General features: G+C 37.8%; 1 protein-coding gene across 1 annotated transcript; it reads left to right on the top strand.

Moving 5' to 3' along the window:
• The first annotated feature begins 6373 nt into the window (after positions 1 to 6373).
• Positions 6374 to 7587, top strand: LOC101521474 (olfactory receptor 4C13-like). The gene is made up of 2 exons (XM_058662447.1): positions 6374 to 6813; positions 7248 to 7587. The coding sequence occupies exons 1-2, from the start codon at positions 6374 to 6376 to the stop codon at positions 7585 to 7587; spliced, it is 780 nt and encodes a 259-aa protein (XP_058518430.1).
• Positions 7588 to 11724: the final 4137 nt, after the last annotated feature.

Here is an 11724-nt window from a genome sequence, read left to right as displayed (position 1 = left end):
TTGTTTCTGTTAAAATTGTTTTTGTGATTTTCTTGGTTTTGTATTTATCTAACCCTGAGTGAGAGCAGGAAAGGAGTGTCAGTACAGAACCTAGATGGAGCAGGATGCGTTAACTGTGGTACTTGGTTCACAGCAGACCAAGACCCACGACAAAATTATCTAACTTTATATATTTTCATATACTTCATTTCCTCTTCTTAGGAGGATATTAATAAGATGTTAAATCGCTATGACAATTCTTGTGATTCTTCATTGTATATCTTTCACCCTCCATATTTGTGCTAATATTAATCATCCAAGACTCAACTCAGTGATTATTTGTGCTAGATTTAAAAAAAAGTTCTACTATATTGCAGAGTATAGAATGAATTTAAATAATTGGCTACTGAGATAGTATTTAGCAGTGTTTGATAACATGTAAATATATAAATAGTTTAACTCTTGAAACAACAAAAAAGGAAAATAATAAACTAAAAATTACCCAAATAAAAAATGCTTCTGATCAAGGAGCCATATCAAGAAAGAAAAGTTGGGGTTGGTGCCAGGGCTTAGTTTGTTAAGCCTCTTCTGTAGCACCAGCACCCCATATTGGCACCAGTTTATGTCCTGCCTCTTCCACTTTCCATCCAGCTTCCTGCTTATGGCCCAGGAAAGCAGTGGAGGATGGCTCAAGTCCTTCTACCCCTGCACCAAAGAGGAAGACCCAAATAAGTTCCTGTATCCTGGCCTCCAATCAGCTCAGCTCAGCTCTGGCCATTGTGGCCATTTGGAGAGTGAACCAGAGGATGGAAGATCTTTCCCTCTCTGTCTCTCCTTCCCTCTGTAACTCTGGATGTAAAAGCGGAGAAAATATTTGAATATATTATCTGTGATAAAGCCCTTGCTTATCAAATACAAATGAAGTTGTATGTTTTTGGAACAAAGACACAAGCATGTAACTTAATACAGTAAAATGAATTAAGTAGCCATTTATCCAGATATGGTAAAGCAATTAATAAAATACACTCAGCATTATTAGTTATTAGGGAAATGCTAAGACTGGAGCCCTTTTTCAACAATGATGAAGATGGAAGTTTGCTAAGTCGCTCTGGAAAGCTGTGTGGAGGTGTCTCAGAAAAGCAAAGAAGATCCACACCAGTTAAGACTTTGATATTCCAACTCTCAGCCTACTTCCAAAGGAGTTGAAATAATCACATCAATGAGATCCAAGCAGTCCCACTGTATTGGAGTGCTGTATAGAGGGTAAGTCTAGGTGTCTGTGAAATCATAAGTGAGTCAGATGTAGCACCTATGCACAATGGAGTGCTGTTCAGACATTAAAGATGAAATCATTTTTTCAGTTTCATTTCTTCCAAACACATTTATTATTGAATTCATCGCTGGCTCATCCATTACATGGTGACATCATTTTACCCAAGAGGCTTTTGTGTTTTCTTTTTGTCAACCATGCATTGGTTACAAAGTGGCATTTTTTTTATTAGTGCTAAAATTTTGCTGTTGTTGTTGTTGCTGTTCTAATTCTTACTGATTTTTGACCTTATTTCATGGCTTCTCATTTATGGGAATGTGTAGTATTGGAGTAATAGAGGCTAGCATATCCAAATGTGGGGATCCAATGCAATATGCGTCCCTGTTTCCAAATCAAAGATGGACTCCTAATGAAACTGTTGGGAATGTGTAGACAATAGGATGCTGGACTGTCTGAGATTGTCTGTATCAGCAATGTCGGGCCATACTTAAAAAAGAGACCTAGGAATAATGACTCCTTATAAAGAACTATACTAATTTAGCAACATGGGGAAAATCTGTCGGAGGGTGGCATTTTGGGGGGGAATCTCAATCTATAGAAATTGTGGGCTCTGCAGCGTGGCCTAGTGGCTAAGGTCCTCGCCTTGATCCCATATGGCCGCTGGTTCTAATCCCGGCGGCTCCACTTCCTCTCTGTCTCTGCTCCTCTCAGTGTATCTGACTTTGTAATAAAAATAAAAAAAAAATCTTAAAAAAAAGAAATTGTACCATAAAATTCAAAAATTCAAAATAAAAAATTAGCAAAAAATGAAGTGTATTAAGTATATAATTATGGAAAAAGTGAAATGCTGACATTCAAGAAAAATTAGTAAAATTTAGGTCACACTGAAGCACACGTATTGTATCATCTCTCATGTGTGAAAATTTTTTAAAATAGTCTATCTCCATACTGATCACTAGAAGTTGAGAGGGACTGGGAAGAGAAGGGTCTGGAGCTAGGCTGAAAACAAGGACCAAACTACCATCAAAATGAGTAATGAGTGTTGGAGTTCCATTTTACTGTGGAATGACTATGACTCACACACCGTAGAAACAACTGGAAAGAAAAACCTAGCAATCTTCAAATACACATAAAGATAATTAAATGCAAACATTAATTGCCTGACTTGATCAGTTTATTTTGTGTTTATTTCTTGAGCTATGGAATTATAAATAAAAATAGAAGGAAATAAACAAAAAAGTATATGATTTTCTAAAATTTGAAAACTAAAATAGTTATAAAATAAAGAAACCCTCTTTCATCCAGAGTCAAACATTATAATGAATTATCATGTAATATCCATTGCATATCCATAATATTGGAAAAACATACCTGAATATTAACAGTACTGACATGAGTATTTAGTAATTGAAAAGTTTTGGGAAACATAACCTATTAAACATTGCATCTCTAAAACTATTTTCAGATAGAGTAAAAACAGTGGTCTAAATAGGCTAATACAAAAATGTTCATGTCAGGGCTGCCAATGGGTGTAGCAAGCAAAGCCACAACCTGCCATGTTGCCATCCAATATGGCCTTCTGTTGTTTCCTGACTGCCCCACTTCCCATCCAGCTCCCTGCCTCTGGCCTGGGAAAGCATCTGGAGACAACTCAAGTGTTTGGGCCTTAGATACCCCGAGGGAAGGCTGGGTAAAACACCTGGCTCCTGGGTGAAGCTTGCTCCAGCAATGACAGTTGCTTGTGACTGTCAAGAGAATGCTCCAGCTGATGGGGACTTTCTCTTTTCCTGTCATTTCTCTCTCTGCAAACTAACTTTCAGATAAACATTTAAACAAACATATAAATCCATTAAACTTTTTGCCCTTATGTAGTCTGTATCAGTACTTCATTTTTATGGCCAAATCATATTTCATTTTCTAGCCATAATATAATGCAAATGTCCATTCATCTCATAATAGCCACTTTCAATAATTGTTTTTTGGCCATATTTATGGAACTGTCACATGGCTTTCATCTCTTAATAATCAAAGTTCAAATAGAGAAAGCAAGCCCTCGCATACTTAGTTATCTATAATAGAAGAAATAGAATTCCCCATTCAAAAATGAGTGGTTCACCCATGATTCTACAGAATGGGTATTCAGCTTCTGAGACAAAATCTTTCCATCAAGAACATAATTAATTCCTCAGAGACAAAGACACAGAGACAAGGACCTTGAGTCTGTATGAAAGTGTGAGTCAAGATTCTTGAAGTACAAGGTGAACCTATTTCTTTTCTGTTGTTTTATTTCATATCCCCTAGAAAGAGTCATCACAGATGGAGTGAGTCTTTAGAATGCTCTTCCTCTAAACTTTCTACTCCTTACACTGAAAGACCAGAGTAACAGAACAATTGCTTCTCTATGATGCAGCAAGTGAATATGCTCTAAATTCAAATCTCGGTTTTTGTTAGTAAAACATGTTTAATCTCTGGGTCAGAAGGTTATGAAGATGATTCCTTTACAGCTGCTGCATTGATAATGGATCATCAGAATAGTTTCCTTGCAAGTGTGCTTTATTTTTATTGTGAAAGTGTTATATCCCAAGAGGAAGTCACTCTGGAAATGAGACCGTGAGCGCTTCTAAGTCTCATCTATGACTTTGAAGGTGAGTTTTTATTTTTCATCCCTTCAAATATTAATACAAAGACTACAAATTCCATGCATTCCATAAGCAAATCTCCAGAGACCATTCAGCCTCCCTTCCTCCTTCTCCTTCACCCTCCAATTCCTCTCCCTTCCTCCCCTTACTTCCTTTCAATCATCTTTGCAAAGACATAATTTTAACTCCTCTACATTTACAGGCTTAATTCATAACCTTTCTTATGAAACAACATTTTGTTAAACATTCTGTACATAAAGGATTTGGAAGATAGAATAGCTGCTTAAGGATGTGGTGGGCAAAACGAAATAACAACCTGAGTCCTATTCTTTTTTTTTTTTTTAACAGTTTGTACCTTTTATTTACTTATTTTTTTAAATTTTGTATCATTTTAAGACACAGTTTCATGGGCTCTGGGATTACCCCAACCCCTCCCCAAACCCTCCCCTCATATTGAATTCCTCCATGTTGTTACAGTAGTACAGATCATATCTAGTCATGATTCCTTCATTGTGGGTATGGACCTTGCGGAGAGTTCAGCATCTTATTGTCCAGATAAATTCAACAGTTTCATTGGGAGACCATCCTTGGTCTGAAAGTGGAGCTGGTAGAATATTATCTCCTCCAATGAGATGTCATTACACAACTTCAACAACAGAAGAATCATCGGAATTAATAACATGATGAAATTAATTAACATGGTATTAAGTGACTAATATGTTAGAAAATGCAAGTTCCTAACCACATCTATAACTACTTCCTTGGCATTCTCAATTTTAGTATATACACAACCAGCTGCTATAAAACTTTTTTTTTCTCCCAAACTAACATGTTTTTGAGTTTAACCTAAATCAGAGTGGCACAGGAACAGTGGAAGGATCAACATTGACATCTATCATTTATTTAACAGCTGAGTACAAACTTAACATCAAAGTTTCTATGCAGTTACATCTTGTTGACAGAGACTAATAAGGTCAGCTAGTTGATAATCACATAGCTTGTACATTACTGATCAGGTTTCCCATTTGGCTTTTCAGATAGACAGAGAGAGACATAGATATAGGAAGTCTGGAACAGCCAGGGAAAAGGCCAACTAGGTAATAATTGCTCAGCCTGTACTTACTGGTCAGTCTCCCTATTTGTTTCTCCTGGACTTTACTAGGTAGGATGTAGAGTTAAATTCTTCCTCACTCACTGGGTTGTTGGGGATTTCCCTGCTCACCTGCCTAAAACTTTTCTATTCTTCAATTGTTAAAATGCAAAGTTCTATAAAACCATGCTTAATCAGTGTAAACTGCAAAGTCTAAATTGTGGCTTAATTTTCTCCCCCAAAACCAAGATGTAACTGTTCCTATTCTTATTCTATGGCTGTTATCTACTTGTTCTGAGGCAAGATTCTTGATGTTACTATGCTTGCACTGCTAGTAAAATAAGGACAGAAATAATAATGGTTGCCATCCACTTTATGAAATCACCAAGTAAGTGCAAACACACACTAGACACACACACACACACACACACACACTCTACATTGAATGTTCAGTTATAGCTATGAACACACACACACACACACTCTACATTGAATGTTCAGTTATAGCTATGAACACTGCTTGCTAAGATAATGTCCTTATCTGTAAAATGAAGGAGGTACAGTCATCCAACCAAGTTGCTGTCCAGTACTTAGAGAAATAATATGTGCAAAACACCTGGCACCAGAATAAACACTCAACATTTTCTAAAATTGGCATTTAAAAAGATATATAATAGATCTCAGGTGCTGTGAATTATTCCTTCCTTGTGCTTGTATCCTCTCATTACATCTCCATCACCAAAGCCGTGCTACTCTTTATGTCAGCCAATACACATCATTTCCAGACCACAATTCCCATCTCTAGATCCCCCACCTGCCTTCCGTAGTGAGCCACAATCCATTTTATTCAAAATACACAAAATTTTTTTTTGCAGTAATGGCCATGATTTCTCCTTCTCTAAATTCCTTGTCATCCTTGCACTCATGTTCTCAATTATTTTTCATTTCTTAAAACAAGTGACTAAATTCTTCAGTTTTACATCTTTGGACACAGCCTACATCTTCTACTTCCTTTTAGGAGCTTACTTGCCATTAAATATGCAATCTACTACCCCAGTTAAGGGCCCTCATCATTTTAGAATAGGAAGATATTCAGGTGGTGTGTGTCTTGGGCCATAAAATTCCTAATGTACATATTTAAAGCATATTCAATCAGGCAATTTTTATACCCTTAAGTAATCTAAAACATTTTATTCCATTTGCAACAAAAAGAAGTTGTAACGTCACACGAATCACCGGAATCCAAAAATTTAACATTTATAATCATAAAGGAGCTTATTATATAAAAATTTTACTTACTTTTCTTACATGTAATACACCTTTAGTCTGAATCACATGGAAAATAGAAACAACGTGACATAGTTTGTTCTCCTGGGTCTTACACAGAATCCAAAGATGCAGAAAATAATACTTTTCATGTTTTTGGTTATCTATATCATCTCTGTTGTAGGAAATGTTTTCATCATGATTACCATCACTGCCAGTCCACTTCTGAGGCCCCCCATGTACTTCTTCCTGGCCCGTCCCTCCTTCATCGATGCCTGCTATTCCTCCATTAACACCCCCCAGCTGATCACAGATTCCCTCCATGAAAAGAGGACCATCAGATTCAACGGATGTATGACACAAGTCTTTGGGGAGCATTTCTTTGGCGGAGCTGAGGTCATCCTGCTTACAGTGATGGCCTATGACTGCTCTGTGGCCATCTGCAAGCCCTTGCACTATACAAGCATTATGAGTCAACACTTGTGTAGGCTGCTAGTAGTAGTGTCATGGGTAGGAGGCATTCTCCATGCAACCATTCAGATCCTTTTCATTGTCCAGTTACCCTTCTGTGGCCCTGTTGGCAACGCCCGCGTCGCCACGTAATCCGAGCTGAGCGGAGGGACTAGGGTTACAACACAGACAACGCAGAGAGACAAGACAAGGCAACACGCAGTACACCGAATGCCGATCGATGACAGATTCATCTTTATTGCAACTCCAGGCTTTCTTTTATACTCTCCCTAGCTCCTCCCAGTGTTTATCCAATCCTGTTGTGGCCACCCTAAATCCCTTGAGTTCCTCCCAGTGTTTATCCAATCCTGTTGTGGCCACCCTAAATCCGTTGAGTTTTATCCAATCCCTTGGCAGATAACTTGACAAATAGGAAGCAGGAACTTGCGGTTAAGCCAGTGGCTAGATGTATCAGGCCAAAATTGCCAATCCTGTCATGCTCTGAGAAACAAGCTAAGCTGTGGAGTTAATCCTTGGGAGACCGGGGCCTGCATGGCCCTAACATCATTGACCACTTCATGTGTGATCTAAACCCGTTGCTCAGTCTGGCCTGTACTGACACTCATATCCTAGGACTCTTTGTTGCTGCCAGCAGTGGGTTCATCTGTCTGTTGAATTTCTTTCTCTTGCTCATTTCGTACGTGGCCATCGTGCACTCCCTGAAGAACCACAGCTTAGAGGGAAGGCTTAAAGCCCTGTCCACCTGTGCCTCCCACATCATGGTGGTTGTCTTAGTCTTTGTGCCCTGCTTAACTGTGTACATGAGACCTGCAGCTACTTTACCCTTTGACAAAGAAGTGACTGTATTCTACACCATGATAACTCCATGTTAAATCCCTTAATCTACACTCTGAGAAATACCCAGATGAAAAATACTATTAGGAAATTATTTAGTAGCAAAACCATTTCCAGTGACAAGTAACGCCACTAGGCCAATACTAATGCAAGTGAAGAAAGGATCAAAAGAACATTTGAAATGATCTCAGAAATACTTGTGATACAAAGAAAACAGTTCTGTGAGTCACAGATTTTTCATTTCTAGGAGCAGACTGCGTACAAGAACAGAGAAAAGACTTAACCCTCTGCACATTTAGAAGATTCTACTAAAATGTGACTTAGTTTTACTGTCGTCATCCATGCAAATGGATATCTGATTTATTAAAAATAAAATAACTAATAAAATATGTGTTCATTGACCCATGTTATTAATAAGACATCACAGATGAAAGCAGTGTAATTAGGCATTTTTCACATTTGTATTGATAGGTGAAATAATATGGGAACAGACAGTCAGTTTAGATTCAAGTATAATCAAATCCTAAAATAAAATGTATCACTGAAAGTTTACATTTTCTTTCCCTCATTAGTTTCTAATCTGTCTTCTTCATTGCTATTAACAGAATAGAAGCAACATCCTCTCAGCAAAAAAAGAGAATACATGACACACACATAGTAAACATCATTGAATGTTCTAGCATTTCCCCTAAGGTAGACATTGAAGATGGCCTGAATCCTAGGGACCCTGCACCCTTCCGAGAGCCCCGGAAGATGTTCCTAGATTCTGGCTTTGGCTCACCTCAGTTCCAGCTATTGTAGCCATTTGGGGAAGGAACCAGTGGATGGAAGGTCACTCTCTCTGTATCTCCTTCTCTCTATAAAATTTTCCTTTCCAATAAAAATCAACAAATTAAAAATTTTCATCCAGTGCTTGATACACTGAAATTTAATTTTCACATCATTTCTTCAGCATTTTAAAAATGAGCTTTATTCTAAACAGATTTTTATTATCATGGGACTTCTAAAAATAATAGAGTTCCTATATACATACGTGTATTTTCTCACATTGTTTTACATTAGCTGTTGTATTTTTCAAAACACCAATCATTGTTAAAACAAGCAAACTAAGATTCATACTTCCTGCCGATATCTTTTTCTTCTACATTTGTCATGTCTGCCCTTTTTCTTTCCAGTATCTTATCCAGGATAACACATTAATTTTTGTCATCTTGTTTTCTTTAGTAACTCAACACGTATTCTCAGGTGTTACTGGCTTTTGATGAGCTTGACAGACTGCAGGAATACCAGTCAGACATCTTATACAGCTATCCTCAGATGAAGTTTAATAGTCTACTCACTTTTAGACTAGGATTATAAATTTGGGGGAGAAAGACCAAAGTTGTGAATTGCCAGTAGACACCATGATGTATCAAATGGGTACATGCTGTTAACATGACATCATGGGGCCTCCACAGTAGTTCAGTGGCTAAATCCTGACCTTGCAAGCTTGGGGATCCAATATGGGCACTGGTTCATATCCCAGTTGTTCAGCTTCCCATCCAGTTCCCGGGCCGTGGTTTGGGAAAGCAGTAGAGGATGGCTCAAAGCCTTGGGACCCTGCGCCCATCCAACAACGCAGAAGCTCCTGTGGCCTGCTCAGCTACAGTTGTTGTCACCACCTGAGCAGTGTACCGGCTGATGGATGATTTTTCTCTCTATCTCCTTCTTTCTGTAAATCTGTTTCCCAGTAAAAATAAGTAAATATTTTATTTTACAAAGACATTTTTATGTTAACCCTGATCACTTGATTATAGAATTAGTGCTTGTCACATTCTCCTCTGCAGTTACTCCGCATCCCTCATCTGTATTCTGTGCTTTGAATAGAAGTCATTTTACACACCCCACACTGCAAACAGTTATCCTTCACAGCCTTGAGCATATAAATACTCTCTACATAAACACTCTTGGATTTTATTAATCATGTTGTTTCTTGTGATCTTTTCTGACAGAGAGGTTGTATTCACTGTTTCACTTTCAAAATGCTTCCTGTTGACAGGCTGGGCCAAGCGAAAGCTGAGAGTCCATGAGTTAAATCAAGTCTCCCATGTGGAAAAAACTGAAAGAGTGACGCCCTGCTGCTTCCTAGGGTCTGCAATAGCAGGAATGTGGAATCAACAAAAGAGCCAGGGCATGAGCCAGGCACGCTAAGATGAAATGTAGAAATTCCAAGTAGTGTCTTCATCCCTACAGCAGCTGCCACTGTGTGAGTGTGTGCTGGTAGGGGTTGCCTCTCTCCTCTATTTACGTAGTTATCTACTCAATCATTTATTACACTGTTGAAATTTTCACATACACAATTACTTCAACAGTGTTTCAGCACAACATTATTTTGTTGCTCATGTGTTTTACATTTTGGGTCATTGAATACTCTTTCAAGGTCTCCTGTGTCCCTATTGTATAACCTTGCCTTCGTGTTGATGTGTGTAAGTGTTTTTGCAATTTTTACAATCTACCACTATAAACACACCAATTCATTGGGAACATTTTCAGCCCCACACCTGGAATCATGCATTTTCTCAAGGGTCTGCAGTATTATTTGGGGATAGTAATGGATTAAAAAATCTGGATTCTACATGACTATTTATGCATCTAGTAAAAAATTCCTTTACTGCCAATATTAAAACCTCTATTTCCCATAATCTACAAGTTGATGATAAATTTGTTCTCAAAACCTGGCTCAGGTGTGCTAATTAAGAAAGAAAGTCACAAGTTAGGGAATAACTTTCCCCAGACTCCTGAAATATTCATCGCTGTGTTAAATACAACACTAGGGAAAGCAAAACATCTCAGTCAGAAATCTGTATAAAAACAGGTTTCAGGAAGTGTACAGTGATACTGGAACCCCTTTGATTTGTCTTCTCTCATGCATAGCAGGGAAAGCGTGGGCGTTTTGTGTGCTCAAAGATATCTTAGTTCCCCAATAATTGTACATTTATTTAAATTACTTTTAAATTCTCATAGAAGTGAGTGTTATTTTGAGATTAGGGCAACTGAAATTTCTGGCATACGTAATCTTCAAACACATGTGATAAGATTTGTTCCAGGACATCATTTAGCTGTCTCTTACACCTGGAGGAAATAAATGGTGTTATTGTCAGCCAGTATCTAACCTTTGCAAGGCACCTGTGGAACAACAGGACTTTTCTGGGAGCACTTGGTCAGCATGAGAGAATTGAAGTACAAGTTACCCGCAGCGCATGCAGGTGGTGTGAGCCATACTGTTATGTAAGGGCAGTGTGCTGATGCAGGATTGGGGAGCATTCAATAGAAATTTTATGCTTTTCCATATTTTCAGGAAATGTTTTGTGGAAGTGTTGGAAGGAAATGTTTCATCTGTATGGTGAATTCAGGATTAGCTTGTCCTCAATGCCAGCTCTGTACTGAAGAGTATAGAATGTTACTAATTGTGTCTAAGGTAATGCTTTTTATTACCTTGTGCATTTAATAGCTATTATTGAGCACCCTGTTTTCTAGATATTGAAAATTCACCTTGATTCAACAAAAAAATTCTTTCTTACTTTCATTTGTTCTACCTATATATGTCATTCTTGTGTCTACAACTTATATGCAGGGGGACTTCAAACAGTTTCTGGGAATATCAAGTTAAAAGATTATTTTATGGAACTATTGGACTTCGTACACAACCTGTTAAAAATTTAAATTTTATGAATGCTTTGAAGACATCTTGCATATACAGTTTTCCAAATTTTCCATTGAATAAAGCATGTATTTTATTTACATTTCTACAGACTTTGGAGTACTCTTAGCTTGTTACTGAACAAATGGCCAGGATATCTCTTTACCTGTCTCTCCATGGGGTTAGGAATACTTAATAACTGACATCTTTCATAATGCTTAATTCATAATAGGCAAACACAACCTGTTTTCTTCAGTAAAAAGTGTCATGAAGGGCACATGTTGAAACCTTCAATAAAACCAGTGAACTGATAATTAGTGACAATGTGCTGTGCAGTGTGTATCTAAGAAGCATTGTTTCAGAACACTGTTTTATTTAAGCTCACCATTTTATTTCACCTTCTGGATGTTTTAATGCTTGCCTAAGGACACTAGTGATACTCCTGGCTACAATAAAAGACCAAGTCAGTGATATGCCAATGTGAGCAGCAGGCACT

The sequence above is a fragment of the Ochotona princeps genome, chromosome 4 (genome assembly GCF_030435755.1).
Source record: "Ochotona princeps isolate mOchPri1 chromosome 4, mOchPri1.hap1, whole genome shotgun sequence".
Taxonomy (NCBI): domain Eukaryota; kingdom Metazoa; phylum Chordata; class Mammalia; order Lagomorpha; family Ochotonidae; genus Ochotona; species Ochotona princeps.
Note: the sequence above shows the minus strand (reverse complement) of the source record. Positions and strands in the feature narration are given on the sequence as shown.

Bases quoted from the DNA above. Each gene is read 5' to 3' on its own strand.
- LOC101521474 (XM_058662447.1), top strand. From the start codon at position 6,374: ATGCAGAAAATAATACTTTTCATGTTTTTGGTTATCTATATCATCTCT. The intron at 6,814-7,247 runs TGGCCCTGTTGG...CCGGGGCCTGCA, and splicing joins ATTGTCCAGTTACCCTTCTG to TGGCCCTAACATCATTGACC.